Source organism: Phoca vitulina, unplaced genomic scaffold (genome assembly GCF_004348235.1).
Source record: "Phoca vitulina isolate PV1807 unplaced genomic scaffold, GSC_HSeal_1.0 scaffold29, whole genome shotgun sequence".
Lineage (NCBI taxonomy): Eukaryota > Metazoa > Chordata > Mammalia > Carnivora > Phocidae > Phoca > Phoca vitulina.
Window position 1 is genome coordinate 17022695 of NW_022589732.1, and position 19301 is coordinate 17041995.

Sequence of the window (19301 nt, forward strand, 5' to 3'; positions counted from 1 at the left end):
CTCTGCAATAGCCCAGGAACACCTAAGACAGGGGCTGTAAGATATGTCTTAGAAACAGTGACCAAGGAGGACCCACTGGGAAGTCAACATCCCATTTCACTGCTTCATGGAGAAGACCTAGAGTTAGTTTTCTTGGCTGCTTGGAAGTCTGAGTGCCTGGATACCGTTAGCAGAGCATCAACCAGTCTGTAACATGCTGTGATGGGGTTTCTAATTACTTTTAATTGGAGTCTAGCTCTCTTCAATGAGCTTGAGGAATACAAACTGGGTCCAGAGCGAGGGTTGGAAACCTACATTGGGAGGTGGGTAAGGCTCCAGTTGGCAAAGTGGCTGACCACAGGAGCTTAGCTCTGGGGACCGAAGCACCAATCCTTAGACCGGCCATAGTAACATCACCTGCAGAATCTTGTTGAGATCCCAGTTCCCGGAGAGTCTGATTCTACCAGGCTTAAGACCCACTAGAGAAACTACTCTCATGTACATCTGGTGCTTCTTATACATCTGTGAAGGTTTAACCCAAGCTGGGCCTTAATGGCCTTAAACCCTTCAAAGCACAATCTGTTTGCATCCAGTAAGACTCCTCTGGCCACTGAGATACATCCTAGTCTTCTCCCCTAGATTTGAATAGCATTTTGTGCCTCATAACACTTAGCTTTAAATACACTGTTTCATAGTTACATTTTATATCTTCTAATTAGATGATCATTTCCTCAAGATTGAGGCCACTTCATATTTTCTAACCCCACAGCAGTTAGTGTCCTGCACCCAGGGGGTCCATGCAACCCCAAAGCATCTTCACATAGCTGGCTCTTCTGAGTATTCTCATCTCTGCTCCAGTTGGACTTTGGCGAGGGCTTCTTGGACCACACTGTCTAAATAGTACCTCCTGGTCCCTTTCTAGCCCATGGCCCTCCTTGATTGGTCTTCATAGCACTGGATCCGTGTCTGAAATGTTTTTCTATCTTCATCTGTTTACCTGGAGATCTTCTCTTTGCCTTCCCTGGAACATAAGCTCTATGACAGCAGTCATTGTCAGGGGCTTTACCCTAGCCACAAAAGCAGTGCTTAGCACATAGATGGCCTGTTATAAATGTTTTGTTAAATGATGTTACTTTTCAGATGACAGAAGCAGTAACTAACTTCCCTAAACTCTTTCATGCCGGAGGGGATTTTGTTTGGATGTCAATTAGCCATACCCTCTTCAGGAATACTGGCAAGCCATTAAAACCCTGGATTCCAGATATGATATCCAGCCCTTTACCTGCCACAGGTGGGTAACACCAGCCTGAGTTTGGATCAACAGGGCAAAAGTGCAATGAATACACCAGGATGTAAATACATGGAGCACCTTCATGATTAGAACCATTTGCGCTCCTGGTAAATTGGACAATAGCTGTTTCTTGAGAATTCTGACTTTCTGTGCTTTTGTCTGTAACATTCACACCTCTAAGACAGCCTCTAGCACAACGCTGTATTGGCTCTTAATTGCTTGATTATAATTAAACTGAGAAAACACACACATACACACATTCAGATAAAACACACGGAAAAATCTAGTGTATTAGAGAACAAAGCCATTCTGAGGAACTGGGGCAGCCCATTTCTAACAAGGGAGACCATGACATCAGAAATGATAGGATTTTCCCGGCTGACACAAAGAAGCAGGGCACAGCAATCTGCGATGAGAAGGCATCTGACCTTCCTGATTATTAATCCATTTTTCATGGATTATTAGCAGGACAATAAACTGTAGGGAACCTGATGTGGGCATTAAAACCTAAAGCTGTTAATAGGACAAGTCCGCAGAGTAGAATGGATTGTTATCTAGGCTGACATTCCTAGCAGAGACCAGAAGAAGCCTACTGCCAGCTACCAAGATGACCCAACCATGAAACAGGGCTCTGAGCCCCCACCTGCCCGAGGTGGACCCATGGCTCATCATTGTCATCATCAGTAAATGCATTTTGCATCATGTGCTAAGAAGGATCCCAAATATGTAAAGCTATTATCTAGAAGAAGACAAGACATTGTTATAAACAAGTAACATTGTTTATTTTATTGGTAGCATTCACATCTCTTCATGGCATTTAGTAATAGTAATAATAAGAAGAAGTAGTAGTAGTAGGAGGAGGAGTAACTTTATTGAGTCCCCTGTGGGTTTTACTCTTCACTACAATCCTAGGAGTTAGAGTCAGTCTCATCTCATCTTCTTACAGGTAAGAGAACTGAAGTGTAAAGAGGTCAAGCAGAGCCACATCCATAGGAATTATATACATACTGCCTCCCAAGATGTCTTGCACACAGCACATGCCTGCCCCATATTGTAATAAGCCAATAAATACTCAGAGATTAAAAATTCCATCCTCGATTCATATTCTGGTGAGAGTTCTAGCTCCTTCAATCTGAGTCCCAAATTTTAATGATCAAAAATAGTTAGGACCAGGGACTGTGCCTTCACCAGCCGGTTAGGGAAACCTCATTCCTAGCAATGGTAGTTTGGGACCGCAGTGGATGGCATAGATTCTGCGGCCTGCCACTCACCAGGATGACTTTCTCTATCTCCTTGGGTGCGCACCAGTGAAACATGCCGGTGGAATCGTACTTCTTCACGTTGGAGTCCATGTTGTCAATCTGATCATTGCCAGGAATTAACAAGGGGTCATGCCTGGGGAGAAAAGGACAAGAAAACCTAAGTGGAAAATGTAATAAATTATAAATGGAAAGTGTCCCCTGAGTCACATCTCAGAGTAGATGAAAGATGCAGAGAAAGTGGCTGTCACTGAAGGCCATTCTTTTGCTTGCAGAACCCATTCCTTGAAAGACAACTGCCCCAACCACCACCACCACCTGGAAAGGCAGGCGACCTTTATCAACTAGTAATTCTGCCTTTCCCTCCTGTTCCCATTTCCCTCAAAATGGCCTTCACGTCATTTTGTGGATTTAGCCTCTTTTCATGGATACCTCTCCCTCCTATTCTCATTCTACCAGCTATCCAATCTCCCCCATGTGTGCATGTATGTGCGAGCGTGCTCACACACACACACACACGCACGCACACACATACTCACACCAGAGTTGTTATTAGCATTGGCAATGAAGAGGAAGGAATAGGAATAGAGCCTCATGCTGAATGACTGGCATGAGGATGGAAAGCCAATTACTTGCTCTTTCTGACTACAACTTCTGACGTGATGCTCTTCGCAGTAAAAGCTTTAACAGGCTGCACTTTAAATATTTTAGCAATTTGCCCAATCAGATTTTGCTCTCCCCGGCTGAAGCCCTTTAAAGATTCAGCAGCATGTCACTTCAGAGCAGATTGACTACCAAATGCCCACATCTGGAATACATGATTTCAATACTAAACAACACCCTCTCTCCTTGCCTTGACAACTGTATTTGCACTCACCGTCCAATGACGGTCTCCCCCACCCCCACTACACCTCCCAACTGCAGCCTTCGTTGGATGAGAGCTCAAGCTCTGACGCATCTTAATAAACTTGTCTTGAATTCACTCCCTTGCCTTGTTTACTGGTGGAAAGGAAAGATGCTGCCACAGAGCCTCTCCCCCAGTGGGTTAGCAGAGCCTCACCAACAACCTTAGGAATCACAATAAAATCAGGCAGGTCTAACAGGCTCATAGCATAAGAGACATACTCCTACATTTTGGGCCATATCCATTGTCCAGATTCCATCTCTGATAGTGATTCCATATCTCAGTTTTGGGGGAGGTCATTTTGGTTTCTACAACATTGACCACATATAATTAGGACAAGTCCCAGGCACACATACCTAGCTGTCCTTTCAGGGGAGATATCTTCCCTAAATAATATCACCAATTCAAGATAGAAAATACAAATAGGTTCAAATTCCAAAAACTTATTATAATGTGATTTTCCCTCTTAAATTATCTATTTTAAGCATCAGTGGATGACTATTTAGTTTTTAGTATTTCTCCCCCTGACATTTCTCTGATACTTCTCATTTATATGTCCACAACATAGAAAGTGGGACAGGGGGGCGCCCGGGTGGCTCAGTCGTTGAGCATCTGCCTTCGGCTCAGGTCATGATCCCAGGGTCCTGGGATCGAGCCCCGCATCGGGGTCCTTGCTCAGTGGGAAGCCTGCTTCTCCCTCTCCCACTCCCCCTGCTTGTGTTCCCTCTCTCGCTGTGTCTCTCTCTGTCAAATAAATAAATAAAATCTTAAAAAAAAAAAAAAAGAAAGAAAGTGGGACAGGAATCTCTCCTACATGATCCACAGACCTAGAATTAAGCTTTCGGGATATCAGGATATGTATCATGAACACCCGCCACTCCCCCCCAATACTCACTTCACCCCCACTTAAGATGGGAAGACTCTCACTGCATTTATTGATTCCTGAGGATTTGCTTTTAGGTGATACCAAATGGCAAATACTGTGTGAGGCAATCCTGCAAAGTTATCTTCACCAAACATGCTAGATTACTATAGGAACTGTCATATCTAATCTTCAAAGGAGAAAAACAATCCACCTTGGAACAGCATCTCCATAGCTGTTGGGAGGTCTTAAGGTGTTGTAAACCACCAGGCCACTTTCAAATACTGAACTCGGTCAAAAATGCTAAAATAAAAAGGCAGTTGCTCCTAAGAACTGGTCACAGATCAGGGCAAGAGCAACTTTTGATTTCTTTTTCATCTTTGAAACATCTTTAATAGTTTTTATAGATATCTGTCTGTGATAGGTAGGTGGACAGAAAGCACCAAAGAGAGGAGATTTCAGAAAATAAACAGAATGAACGCTTCCCAGCCCTAGAAGAACATATTTTAGTTACAAGAGGATCTCAATAAATTTTCCCTGAAGAAATAGAGCCAGCTTCAAATTCTCTTGCCCAGTTTATTGGTTAGAGAGGAAATATTATCTCAAGAAAGTTTGAGACTTGCCTCTAACGTCTCCAACCCTCATCTTAGAAAAGTAAATAACAAGCCTGATGATCAGTTATCCTTCAATGAGAGGAAAAAAAGACAGTTTTTTAATGTCAAGCCTCACTAACTGGGGTGAGGGTCTGGGGAAAGCAGATATAATTTCTTTTTTATTTTTATATTTTTTTAAGATTTTATTTATTTATTTGACAGAGAGAGAAAGGGAACACAAGCAGGGGGAGTGGGAGAGGGAGAAGCAGGCTTCCCGGCGAGCAGGGAGTCTGACACGGGGCTCGATCCCAGGACCCCGGGATCATGACCTGAGCCGAAGGCAGACGCTTAACGACTGAGCCACCCAGGCACCCCTATAATTTCTTTTTTTAAAAAAATCTTATTTGTTCTTGAAGTATAGTGGACATACAATGCTATATTGGTTTCAGGTGTAATTTGACACTAGGGTTGCAAGCCATGATTGGCACTGGAATATCCAGAAGCATCTGAGAAGTCTCAGTGGTATGCCATGCTGCACTCTGTACTCCCTACACACATTTCACCCTGGTCTGGATAATTTAAATGTATTACCCAGGATCGTCCTCAAAGGATCTGAGCTGAGAACCATTAAAAATCTCCCCAAACAAAGATATTTCCTTTTCTGACCAGCCCTGGTACCTGGACATTGAACTTTGATTTCTTGTATCATCAAAGCAACCAATAAACATGAATTTTCTATTTCGATCCAGGAATGGAGGCTACTCTGATGATTAAGATGCAGTCCCTAGTCAAAGAGAGGGTCATAATATAGCAAGAGAGAGGAAATGTCAATCAATAGTTGTGATACAGTGTGATGAGTGTTACAGCATATAAGGGTGGCATGAGAATACCAAGAAAGAAGCTGTTAATTGCCTGGTATTTGAGTAATATTAAGGAAGGCTGTCCAGAGAAGGGAACATTTTATCTTATCCCTGAAAGGTGAGGAATCTCAGCATAGTTTAGTGTTGATCCACTAGCAGCCATTAGGACCCACTCAGAGACTTGAGGCCCAAATGAGCCCAAGGATGGCACCCCAAACCATGGCTGGCAATGTTGGCTATGGTATTGTCCAACCTGAGGCATAGAAGACTCAGGCCAGGCACACTAGCTGTCCTCTGATGTGCAATGGTGGTCATCAAATAGAAGATGGAATCCACTGATTGCATATGACTGATTGAGAGCAGGCTAAGAACCATGTGTGGAATTTAGATAGAATAAATATCAAGCTTCCAAACATGAAGAATGTTATAAAAATGGAAGGGGTTCAAAAAAAAATGACATGTTTCCCAAGGCAGTGGATTTCTCATCATTTGAGACATTCCAGAAAAGCTGGGATACAGAGATTTCATTATAAATGTTGGGTGAACCTAGAAGACCTGCTCAGAACAGAAGCACCATTCTCTCACTGAGAAAGAAGTAGCTAGAAGAATTCTGGAAATATTGGGCCACTGCTGGGCATCCCAAGGCCAGAGGGCACTAAGTAACTGAAGAAATGTTGTTGTTGGAGCGAAGATGGGAGATAAGAAGAAATAAAGACTGAGTTCCATGAAGGACCATGAGTGTTCCTCATCCATTGGGTTCTACCATCTGGAAGGAAGCTTGGAACATGATTCATTCCAACAACACGAGGGTCTGTAACTACTTTGGGCCAGATAGGATGAATTTCTTTACCATGACTGTTCCTATAGTTATTTCAAGTGGCTTAGATTGGCTTAAACTGCAAAGGTCTCTGACATAGGTGAACAGTGAAAAGCCAGCTGGCCACAGGAACTTCTAAATTGAGGTTGATGGAGTTTACATCAATAAAAGAAAGTTCGAGCGTTTGCCACTGAGCACAACAACCAACATTTCTGCGGTCAGGGGAGGCCCAGGAGAAGAACCAGACAGTTTGTTGTATCTGGAAAGGAAGTCCACCAGAAACCTCCCTGAACAAAGAATCCCAGCATCATTTGTTTACAAAATGATTAAGAGAACCACATTCAAATGTTCTCAGACGATTCTTCAAAGACCACTTAGTTGGAACTAAGGAGAGATACTAGATATTGTCTTTCCTGTCTTAATTATTTTATGCATTTCCTCAACTCACAAAGTAATCTCAACTCCCTTAAAATGCACCATAACTGATTTGAGGCTCATTTGTCATTTACCACTGAGCCAATGTGCATGCACTATTTTAAGGTAACAGAAACTCTATGAGCTGAGGTCTATCTGCTGCATAGCTGCTAAATGAGCATAATTCTGTCCCCACAAAGTCTGAACTTTGTATATCGAAGTCTGAACTCTCAGTATCTCAGGATGCAAGTGGACAATATAGTCTTTAAAGAGGTAATTAATTAAAAAGAGGTCATTAGAATGGGCCCTAATTCAGTATGGCTGCTGAACTTAGAAGAAGAGAAAATTTAGACATAGACTTGTAGAGATATGTGAAGACACAGGGATAGACAGCCATCTAGAAACCAAAGAGAGAGACCTGGAACAGAGCCTTCCTTCATTGACTCAGAAGAAACCAACCCTGCTGGCACCTTGATCTTGGACTTCCAACATCCCGAACTGTGAGAAAAATCAATTTCTATTGATTAAGATACCCAGTATATGCTACTTTGTTATGGCAGCCCCAGGAAACTCACACAACAGTCCAACTTGAAAAATGGGCACCATGTATCAGCTATCGGTCTCTAGAAGGGACCCCAGCTGCCCTTCTTGCCCCTCAGTCTCACCTGTTCATTTCAGGGAGAAAAGCATCCTACAACCAGTTTAGGAATACACAGACCAGAAATACACAATATCTTATTCAAAGAGTTTGGGCCAATGCCCCTCCCCTCCTCAGCACCACCCCACCCCAACATGCATATACAATTAGATGCACTCTTCCCGAGAGGGCACTTCTCTCTAGTCTTTTAACTTGTATCCACATTTTTGGATGGATACCTATGACAACCCAATTCAAAGGAAAGAGGAAGACTGGGCGCCAGCCAGTTAATTTACTCATTTGAACCAAGAGTCTTTCTCCAAAGGGGATGTTTTGGGGGTGGAAATCACTGAGGGCAGGAAATAACGTATTTCTTTAGTGACAATATAGCATAGTGACTCCACAACCAAAATATCTGTCTGCAAGTCTTGGTTTATCTACTACTTGCTACATCGTGCCTTGCTTCAATTTTTTCATCTGTAAAATGAGAGTGTTAATCACCATCATTAAAGGGTTACATGAGTAAATCTCGTCATGCCCTTAGCATAGAACCTGAGGTAGAGCATGCCCTCCGTAAGTGTTAACTACCATTATTATTATTATCATTCTTTATACTTTGCTAAAAGCCCACTCATGTATTTGTAGCTCTTATGAAAGGAGACAGTAAATGTAGAGCAGTTCAATAATACAAACATGGGGTTACTACAATTATTTCTACTACTGTTGCTACCATGAATGGAGAGCCACCACGAGTTGAAGTGCTACAAATGTTGCAAGGCTGAAACTTTTGCCTCCCTTTTATGATCTACTCATGACTATAACACTTGCAGGTAATTTCTACTGCTATTACCCATCTGTGTGGTTGGGAAAGCGAGTGGATAAGTAACATGGCTAACGAGGCCCAGCCAGTGAGAGGAGAGGCGAGGTTTGACCAGACAGGTCTTGACTGGAAGCCAATGCTGCTTGGCCCCATCCCACCCCCTCCCATTTGCAGGAGGCAGCTGGATTTTGTTCATTCTCCACTGCAGAGCCCTGAAGCACAGTGCCCTGAGGTGCAAAGACAGGCAGACCAGCATGGGCTGGGGTGAGGGGGTGGGGGGCATTCATGAAATGCACAGCTCATGTGAATAATCAGTAGGAAATTACCCCATGAGCCTTTGTCAGGACAATGTGCTAAGGAGAGCCTCAGTGATCAATTAAGCCTGGGAGAGATTTTGCCATGTTCTAGTATGTGAAGGCTCTGCTCAGGAATACCCACATTTTTTATAGCAACCGAGGAGCCCCAGTGAGTTAAATTTTTCATATGCATGCTTCTTGAATCTTAGCTCACACCTCCAAAGTCCACATCTAGAAATTAAGCATGCCTGACTTCAAATAAAGAATAAAAGGTCATTGTTTTGAGGATTTGCAGAGCAAGGAATGCCACTTGCCATCAATTGATCTGAGGAAGTGAACTAAATGCCCTGTTAGAGCAGAAACACAAAAAACCTGCCTTGAAGACAAGTGCCTAAAGCAAAACCACAAATCCCTTTTCTAGCAAACCTGCTATGGGGAAGCCAGTATTACATTTTAAAGAGCACAGTTCCCCTTACAGGCAAATACAGCAAATCCCAGTTTTTTCTGTGGCAGTGGGTTCAACACTGGCCTTCAGAAATTTACATTAAAGTACAAGTAAACAAACAAACAAACAAAAAAAGGTGTGAAAGAGGGAAGTTACAACACGGTTTTTGAATTGCATCCTTTGCTTGAGCTTCGGGGCCTCATTTCTCATCTCATAAGGCCTCTCCTGTCATTCCAAGCATCCCCATTAGGTTGAGGCCCACCCTGCAGTGGTGTCCCTGGGAAACTGGAGGGCAGATAAAATGTGGGAGAATTTCTCAGCCCTTGGCAGGCTCTTTGTCCCAGTGGCAAAGACTAATTCTATGGAGTATATCTATCATGTCAAGCATCACTGTGGGGCTATGGGGATATTTTTGAGACCTCACTCTTTGTTTCAAATGTTCCTCCTGAAGCTGTCCTCTATAACCAGAGGCAGGAGCTGTTTGCCCTTCCTAGGAACTCCTACAGAAGTGAGAGATGCTCCTTCCGAGATAATAATTTTCATTTTTGTCTCATACATTAGATGTTGAGCTTCTTGAGGGCAAGGAACTCCTATCTTACTCTCTGGTGAATTTCCAGGATCCAGCAGAGGACACAGTAGATGCTCAATAAACAACCAACTAACGAGAAGAGCTGATGAACGATCTCTAGTCTCTGACTCTAATCTCTTGGCTCTTAAACCAGTCAATAGAAACTCACCAGACCTTTTATGGAGACCTGAAAATGTGCCCAGTGATAGCTCATTCACCTTTGATATCTTGTGACAATTAGTTTGCGGAACAACCAAGGTTCTTTCACTGTTTCTCACTTTACAAGGACTATATTTGAAATAGAGCATCTTGATCTAAAGGGAGACTCTGAAAACATGACTTTAACAGGTCCGGCTGTCAGGAGTGTGCCTCGAGCCAGCTGCTGGAGCTGATCAGCAGGGAGGATCACGTTGGATGGCCAACAGTGGTCAAGACAGGTGTTCTTAATGAAGCAACTATTTAGGGCTCTATTGTCAAGTCTGAACATTTCTGAAAGAAGGGCCACTATTACATCAAGCTTCATTTGCTGTTCTGACTCTTGGAGGAGTAGTTCTCAAAGTGTGACCCCATACCAGCTGCATCAGCATCCCCTGGGAGCTTGAGAGAAATGCAAATTCTCAAGCCCAGCCCAGACCTACTGAATCAAGCTGTTTTAACAAGAGGCTCTAGATGATTTTATGCATGCTGAAGTTTGAGAACCATTTCTATAAAGTGTTGCCCAGATGGAGAAGCTATATGGTTGGAGTCAATTCTACCAGAGCTAGCAACTGTTTGCAACACACAAACTGAAAGGCTATGATTCTCTTGAGCAAGGTCAGGGCCAGAGTGATGCAAGTGAAGGGTCTAGGTGCAGAACTTAGGCGGCACCTCACATGGCTCACCGTAGTCCTGGCCCCCCTATCCAAATGGAAAGTTATAGGGCTGATGACAAAAGCACATCCAAGTTGCCTACCCTGACTCTCTCTGTGTGACTCTCCCAAACCTGAAGGGTTGTGTCAACACCTGATGGGGTTCCCAACCTGGATGCCACACTAACGCCTCTCTCTTGCTGACCTCCACTCCCATGAGTTAATCAGCAAATAAACAAACATAAAAATGCATATTAGGGGCACCTGGGTGGCTCAGTCAGTTAAGCGTCTACCTGGTTAAGCATCTGCCTTTGGCTCAAGTCATGATCCCAGGATGCTGGGATCGAGCCCTGCATTGGGCTCCCAGCTCAGCAGGGAGTCTGCTTCTCCTTCTCTCTCGGCCCTACCCGTGCTCGTGCTCTCTCTCTCTGTCTCTCAAATAAATAACTAAATCTTTAAAAAAAAAAAAAAAAGGTAAATGAAATATTAGCTCTTATAAAGTACACTTATAATTCCGTTTTCTACCCTCCTTTCTCTTCATTTCCTCTTCTACTCCATAAAAGACAACAAGGCAGTTAGTAACTAAGTCCTTGAATGTAATGCTCAAGAGTGACAGGCTGTGCAAATGAGTCTCTGGCTGTGCTGAAGAGGGTCTCAGGGGCTCATATTTGGGTTTTCACCATCATAAATAATCTGCCTCATTCTGGGGTGCATTTCATGTCTGGGCAAATACTACTTCCTGTTATGTTGCAAGGACACTGGCTTTTGGTTCTGGCTCCTACCTTCACGCATCCTTTGACACTGCCCCCACCCTCCTGCGTATGAGCATCTCTCTTGAGACATAGCAGCCCCCATTACCCCCACCCCCACCCCCATCTCCCACCAGATGGCCATCCCTGGAGCCACCTTGACAAAACCTTCAGGCCAGGCTCTAGCCACTCTGCCAAAACCAGAGTCCCTTTCACCTTCTCTACCTATCTACTTACATCTTTTTTCCTGCCTAACAAGTCAACAGTCAAGAACTACTGCCCCTCATACATCACCTCTCATTAGGCAGCCACCATTCTATAAGGAAGAAGGAAATTACTGCCTTTATGTCTGGGAGACAACCTGGGAGGACTGACATGTTCCTCAGTCCTAGAGGAGAGTGTGCAAGATGCTCTTGAAAGGAGAGGATGGGATAATGACCCTCTCCGCTGAGCATGCAACTTGTCCAGAGACCTGCGTCAAATCCACCCCAAGCCCTGGTATGATGAGCCCCACTCTTTCTTCTCCAGTCCCGTGGGGGCCTGTCATTTGCTATTTGCTGGTGCATTCAGAGGCGAATTTACTTAGCTAAGCTGTCGCTGCCTTCCTTCTTTATTCTGCCCAGTTGGAAGGAACTGCGAGAGTGGCATTCTGTCCCCAGCTCTGACGGGGCTCAGGACATCTTGCCATTTTCTATTACTAGAACCTTTCAAGTTGGCAGTCCTAACAAAAAGACCCCATGGTAGGTATGAGGCAAAACAGAGGGATGGGACTTAACAAGCAGATGAGTTTATTTCACTTAATGATCAGTAAATGCCCAAGAGGCTAATCAGTTTTCCTCAAATCCTACTTCCCCTCCTATTCAGGAATCCAACCAATCTCTAATATTTTCTGGGCCTTGTGACATGAAGCTTCCCTCACCATGTTCAATTTCTCTGTTTTCAGTATTGTCAATTATCCTTGCTAGCCTGGCTGGGGATCATCTCTTTGATAAACACATCCTGCACGTGTCCTCATGGCTCATGGCCCCTCTATCTGACTCCAAGTTTCCAAGGTGCTGGAGAAACAGATGTAACATGGGCTCATGTCAGGAATGCTGTGTGTCCTTCTTGGGAAGACTGTGGCCCACTTCTGGCCCACTATTCTACAGCAGACCCTGAGTGGTTTGGCACCCAAAGGACCTTGGTGAAGGCTGGGGCTGGCTGGGCCTTCTTCTCACACCTCTATTTATGTAACGTGTGTCTCCACAAGGCTGCCCTGATGGAGGGTTGCTTCTACACCTCTCCTTACACTGCCACCAGTGATCCTCCCAAAACACTGTCTCCTCAAGAACTTGCAAGGGTTTCCCAGTACCTATGACAAGGCAAAGGCAAAGGCCTTCAGGAGTGGGTACAAGAATACTTTCCGATTTCCAAGTCCAGTTATGCCACTCTAAGGACCCCTTGCTCCAGCCACACCAAGCCACTTACTACAGCCTGAGCACTCTCCTTCTTTCCTCCATTGGACAGAACAGTGAAAGAATTAATACTATGGGCTTGGAAGCCAAACCACCTGGGTTCAAATCTTCCTCATTGGGTAAGACTCACCAGATCCACCAGACTTTACGTCTCTGTTACTCAGCTTCTTCATCTGTAAAATGGGGGAAAGTGTAATTCCTACTCGTGGAGTTAGAGTTAAGATTCAGTGAGTTCACAGGCATAACACTCTTGGAATGATGCCTGGCACCCAGTAAACAATGAACAAGGGTAGGCATTGATATTACTAGAGAATTCTCCTCATCATCCAGGGCTAGGTTTAAATGAAAGCTCCTTCACAAACCAGCCTCAGCCTCCCAAACCGGAAGTAATGGCAGCTCCCTCTGTTCTCACAGCCCATGCAAGTACATCTCCAAGCTGTTTCTACTTATATATGTAGAAACATATATATATATATATATATATATATGTTTACCATATACACTTGCCCGTCTCCTACATCAAACTGTGATCGCTTTGAAGACAGAGACCTACTCTAACCCATCTTACTTTACGTTCCTCAAAGACCTTCTACAACCCCGAATACAGTAGGCTTTCAAAAAGCATCTGCCAGATGAGAATTAATCTGAGAAAAGGAACTGAAACAGACAGCTGAAACGCACAGCCTTTTTGGATCCCATTTGAGGATATAGTGTGAGAGTCCAGGCATTCACTCTATACTGTCTACCTGCTGGAGAAATATTCTTAGTATCCACCAGCGTTTGGGAATACAACTCCTTGAAGGTGGCCATGGAAAGAACTGAAAATGATTGTAAGCCAGACAGGGATGGAGGGAATCCATGAATTTGCTTCAAGTGTAGTCAAAATGGTGTCCAGTGTGCTTTTTTTTCCCCCCCAGAGAGCCTTTTCAGAGAGCTTTCATATGATGTTCAGCAGGGTCTGCGAGACCCCCAAGTTAAGAACACTCGATGTGGTTATCCAGAGACAATGTTCTTGCCCTCTACCGCCTTGCAACGGAAGGAAAGCACAGCCACTCCCACAAGGCACAGACTCACCAGCAGGGAGAAGTGGGCAATGAGGGCTTGGTGACTCGAAAGGGAAACGAGGAGAGGTTCCTTAAATCATTCCATGTTAAGAGATCAACAAGGAAGGCAGATAAAGGAACCTCGGAAACTCCATGGCCTGCTCCTCCTGGGGGGGAACGGGGGGCAGGTTTGTGAAGCCGAAGGTTATCTGTCATGATATAGGACTTGCTGGCTTGGAGCACAGACACTTGCCACTTGGCTCAGTCAGTCTGTGAGAGTTATTTTCTATCAGGGCGACTAAAAAACCTAGTGCGTCAGGATCCAGACACATAAAACGAGGCTGTTCACCTAATGGCTGTGGGGAGAGCTAAGTGACACTGAAAAACCAGGGTGAGTCTGATCCCAGAACAAAGGGGAGACAAAGACCATGAGTGCAGAGTCCCCGTAGCACTTCCCACTAGCCGATGGTTTGCAGGGAACCCTCGCGCAGGAGCCTGTTTTATTTGCCGAAGCCACAGCGGTAAATTAAAGCCCATCCTAGCCCCATTCTGGGCTCTCGGGTTTCTCCTGGAGCTATTCCTATCACTGCCCATAGGCCACTAAAACCTTTCCACCTTCAGAATGATTGATTCTGCTCAAACAAGCCAAGCCACAAGCCATGTCGAAAAGCCCACTTCAGATAAGTCATTAGCTTCCTTTATGGATTTTTCAGGTCAGAAGGAATGGGACCTAAGAGTCCTATCTTCTGTAGAGTTGAAAGGGAGTACTGAAAGAGGTGGGATGACCTGGAGAAGCCACAAGAGACCACATGAGCCCCTTTCTTCTTCTCAGTCAACAAGAGACGCGTAACAGAATTAGGTCCTGGCCACCTCCCTGTCTGTGCCAGACATTGAAACCAAGCGAAACTGCCCACGGGTTCTTCATTCACATGCTGGAAGTGAAAGGAAATGGAGGGCTCAGCACCCTGTCTTTGCTTCCACGGCAGAAGACGATGCAGAGCACCTGGGACGTAGAAAGTCACGGTGAAGGAGGAGCGTCGAAGACCCTCTGACTTGTCACGGGACGGCCCGTGCGAGCTGAGCTGTCATTGAGACCGCTGTGGGCAGGTGGGATAAAGCAGTAACTGTGGCCAGAGAGTAGCCCAAAGGCACCAACACCAGGAACCCAAGTTCTGTAGCTTGGCAAGCTTCAGCTCGCCTCCTGACCCACGTTTAGCAATTCTGATGTACCATGGAGCAGACAGCTCCAGCCCGGGATGACTGCTCCCTCAGCCCCTCTCCAACAGGCAATGAAAGCAAGACCCACTTTGAAAATTCTCCCCCATCATGCAAACTGACATAGGCATGCTTTTCAAAAACCCACAGCCAATCTGTTGATCATTACTTATTTACAAAGGCCTTCGGGCAGAAAGTCCTGTAAAAACCATGCTTGATACGGTATACACTAGCTTTTTCTGCTTGTGGAAAAAAAGTCCCCCCAAGGCTACCTCAAACCATCACTTTCTATTGCACATAAAATGTAGCGTGTAACACTAAAGTATTTAATATATATGGTATAATATATCTACAGGAAAGGCATTTGTGTAGAAGTATGTTACCCTGGATTTGGTAATTTGATGTTTTGCTGAAGGCTACGACTTAAAAAAGCTTCCACCTCGTACAGAAGACCTGTCATCTTGGTACCCAAGAGCCAACAGAATAAAGAAGTACCCTTAAGCAGCAAAACTTTGACACAGCTTTGAAGCATATGAAAACAGTATAACGCCTCAGAATTATTATTACTCAAGATCAAAGAAATGAGCCATACTTTACATAGCAAACAGGGACAGGGAATTTGGCTCCAAAGGTTTCAGATTTTTCAGACTTCTCTTTATTTATTTATTTGCTTCTCTAAATTTAGGAAAAAGAAAACGCCTGGACTTTTTTCTACTTTAAATGGATAAAACTATTAGCATTAGATAAGGCGATTACCGAAAGGTGAGTAAATAGGAAATGAATGCTAGCAATGACAACTGGCATCATAAAAATGAGAAGCTTGGCAGTTGGTGCATTTTATCCTCCTCATAAACTATAAACAAGCATGTAAATCAGCAATACCCCAGCAAGACTGTGTGAAGGGGCAGGCAGAGGACTGTTCAGGAAACATCTTACAGGAAGAGATGATCATGACGGAAAAGGATGTGGGGCTGGGGGAGTCCTCCATGGGAACCTGTGTCCTCAGCTGCAGGGAGAAGGACCGCCCCATCTGTGTCCTAGAAGGGTGGCCATGGAGGGCCAGGGAGACGCGAACGTATGGAGAGAGGGAAGAGCAGGGGGAAATGGCCATCATTTTATTTCAATAATCAAAGGGAGGAGAGCAGCCAATATCAAAAAAAAAAAGAAGGAGAAGAAGAAAGAAAAGAAAAAAGAAAAGAGAAGAGAAGAGAAAAGAAAAGAAAAGAAAAGAAAAGAAAAGAAAAGAAAAGAAAAGAAAAGAAAAGAAAAAAAAGAAACGAAACATCAAGCATCAAGATGTCAGGTGTTTCCATGGCAGTGATCATTTAGGGATTACTCCTGTTTCATCACCGAGGTGCTAGAGAGTTAGGATGTTAGAGGAAATAAGCACTGGGATTGGCAGATGACTCAAAAACAACCAGGGGAAATGAAAGATGAAGAGGCCCAAAAGAGAAACCTGCAGAACTCTGTTGAAATTTGGTTTCATTTGCCATTTCCAAGACAAAGCCATAGTCAAGATGGATGGATGGAAGGAAGGAAAAAAGGGAGGGAGGGAGGGAGGGAAAGAAGGAAGGTAGGAAGGGAGGGAAGGAAGGAGGGAGAGAGAGAGAGTACACACACACTCTATTTCATAATTAATATTGCTTTTAGCCTGAGTAGAACTGGATTACTTTTGAACTTTGCTTTGGCAAGTCCACAGATGATTAGACTTTTTTATCAGTCAAAATCAATTAACAGAAATTTGATTTCAATCGACAGGATAAAAAGAAGGTAATCTTCAGGTTCATTTTTGATTGTGATGATACATCTCACATATGGCCTTAAGTACAGAAAACAGTCCTCGGAGGGACTCCAGCAGAAAGAGACTTGCCTGAGGCAAACTAACCACCCGCGTCTCTCTGATTGGTTCCCGGCGTCATTAGTGCCACCGCTGTTTAGGAACTACACACAGACAGGACATGGTGACAGCTAAGACTTTAAAGCCTATGTATTTTTCAAACAGCTTTTCAAACTGTTTTTCATGACAGAATTTTTTCAGCTCTATCATTAACTGCTGACAAGCTGACAGAATAAATACTCCAGCCTTTAAGAAGCCACCTAACGATCGGTCCCCTCCCCCGCCTCGTGCGTGCCTTGCTGGGGGAGGGGAGGCGCCGGGCCTGGGCCGGGCGGGGAGGGGGCCCCGAGGGGAGGAGAGGAGCTGGAGGGGCGCCCCGCGTGGGCCCTCGTGGCCCCTCTTCTTACCTCATCAGCTTGGGTGAGGAGCTCGGGGAGTTCCGCATGCCTCCATTCCGCTGCTTTTTTTTGGGGGACAGTGTTGATGGCTGCTCATCTTCAACTGGAAAGACAGGCAGCTCATGAGATTATGAACAGTTTGAGGGCAGACTGAGAGATACAGGCAAGATATCAAAGGACACACACTCACGGCTCAGTCACTCACTAGGAACTCATGGCTGTCTTTTAGGACCCAGTGACAAAGACCAAATGTGTTAGTCAAAGAGGCCGGCTTAGAAAAGGTGAAATCATCACCTCTTAGTACTCCAGCTTTTGAACATGCACTTGAAAGAGACTACACCAGTTTGTAAGTGCCCTGCCATAAGAGAGAAAAGAAATCATGATTTATCTGTATATAAAAAATACACACATATATATATAACATATATATATATGTGGGAACACTCAATCATTATTCTTAGAGTTAATTTCAGTTACTTCGCTGAGTAATCGAATGGGTTTTTCCAAAACCACAATCAGAAATAAAGTTGTATGGGCAATGGCAGCGGAAGAGCTGCCAGCCAGTTGATCCTACAAACGAACCAACTTAGCTGGTGCCTAATCCCTGCACGCCAGAGCGAGAGCCTTGGAGAGAGGCAAGGATCCGAGGCCTTGACAGCCAATGTTTCAATCGGTCAGGACTGGGAACATTGGTGCCTGCTGGCTCAAGGATCCCCAGCCCATCTCAGCTCTGTCCCTGCTGCTCCCTAGAGGGAGAGCATGTTGGGGCGTGCACATGGGATCCTTTCTCCACTCATTAAGACTGGGCTGTGAGGTTGGAGAACCAGGCCGGAGAAGAGCACCCGACTGAAGGAGGAGGTTGCCACTGAGTGATATCTCTGATGATGTGGTGGGGGGCAGGGAGGGAGGGCAGCAGAGGGCGTTGGAAACCAAAGGCTGTTTTCCAAATGTCTAAACCACACAGATCGCTAAGCAATGTGAAGGTTCACTCACAAACAACACAGCACACTCTACTGCTTTTGCCCAAAGACACCCACTAATAAGCTTTATAGATGTATTAGCTTGCATCATGCTTCTTTTTAAGAGAGCTGCTTGATAATTAGCAGATGCGCACCCAGCCTGTCACCCAAGGGCATCAGCAGCAAAATTCTAGCCCTCCTCTACCCACCCCCACAATTCAGGCTAAAGCTGTAATGTCAAGAAGGAAAAATATAGGATCCTTGGATTCTTAGAGTTGACTGCAACACAGACTGGGAGGAAGCACCCTTGAAACCCGGAATGCACGGCAGTTACCTTAAAGCTAAGAAGAGAAATATTAGCAGTGATGACATCAAAAGAAGCTTGACATATGTTAATGGTGTAAGTCTTATTCGGGGGTGGTGGAGTGGGGAGGAATGTCATCTCAGCTACTTGACATTGCCCAGGAAGACCCATATCCATATCGGGACATGCATTATATGATACTTCCCTGAAAACCCTAAATAAATTTAGTATGTTACGATACATGGTTTGCAGGGATTCTAATAATCCAACTATCTTCCAAGCCTGCTTCAAAGTACCCCACTTGGTACATTCCCCTATTCCACTGTTAGTCTGGGCTTGTCTATATTCTGGCTGACACGTGGAAAGGGAACAAGAATGCAGTCTGAGGTGAGAGTGATTCCAGAAGCAGCGAAGGCAAGAAAGCACCTACAAATGCCCACAGCCCACTCACTCTACCAGCTACTCCCCCGCCCCGTCCCCCTGAGGCCCAGGCTCAGGCTGCGACCCTATCAGTCACTTAGGGCTCCAGGCAGGAACTATGTGGCTGGGAGGATATCACATCTTATCAGAAATGAGTATCCACAGCAAATCACACAGAGACTAAACAGCACTTAAAAGATTAAAGGAAATAAATACAAGCCACATAAATGGTATTGAAAAAAATCACTTAGAGTTGATATGCATCTCTCGGCAAGCAAACAGGCACTCTGAGCTTGACCTGAATTCATCTTCCTTTCACAGGATAGGGG

At 44.6% G+C, this 19301-nt stretch overlaps 1 protein-coding gene across 26 annotated transcripts in view; it reads right to left on the reverse strand.

Annotated features, from left to right (window-relative positions):
- The window catches only part of KCNMA1 (potassium calcium-activated channel subfamily M alpha 1), a 715944-nt gene that overhangs the window by 72863 nt on the left and 623780 nt on the right, over window positions 1-19301 (reverse strand). For all 26 annotated transcript variants that reach the window (XM_032423695.1, XM_032423687.1, XM_032423686.1 and 23 more), the window contains 2 exons: window positions 17299-17392; window positions 2542-2665 (listed from right to left, as the gene is read on the reverse strand). In XM_032423695.1, the coding sequence (XP_032279586.1) occupies window positions 2542-2665; window positions 17299-17392 (218 nt within the window). The remainder of the gene's footprint in view (window positions 1-2541; window positions 2666-17298; window positions 17393-19301) is intronic.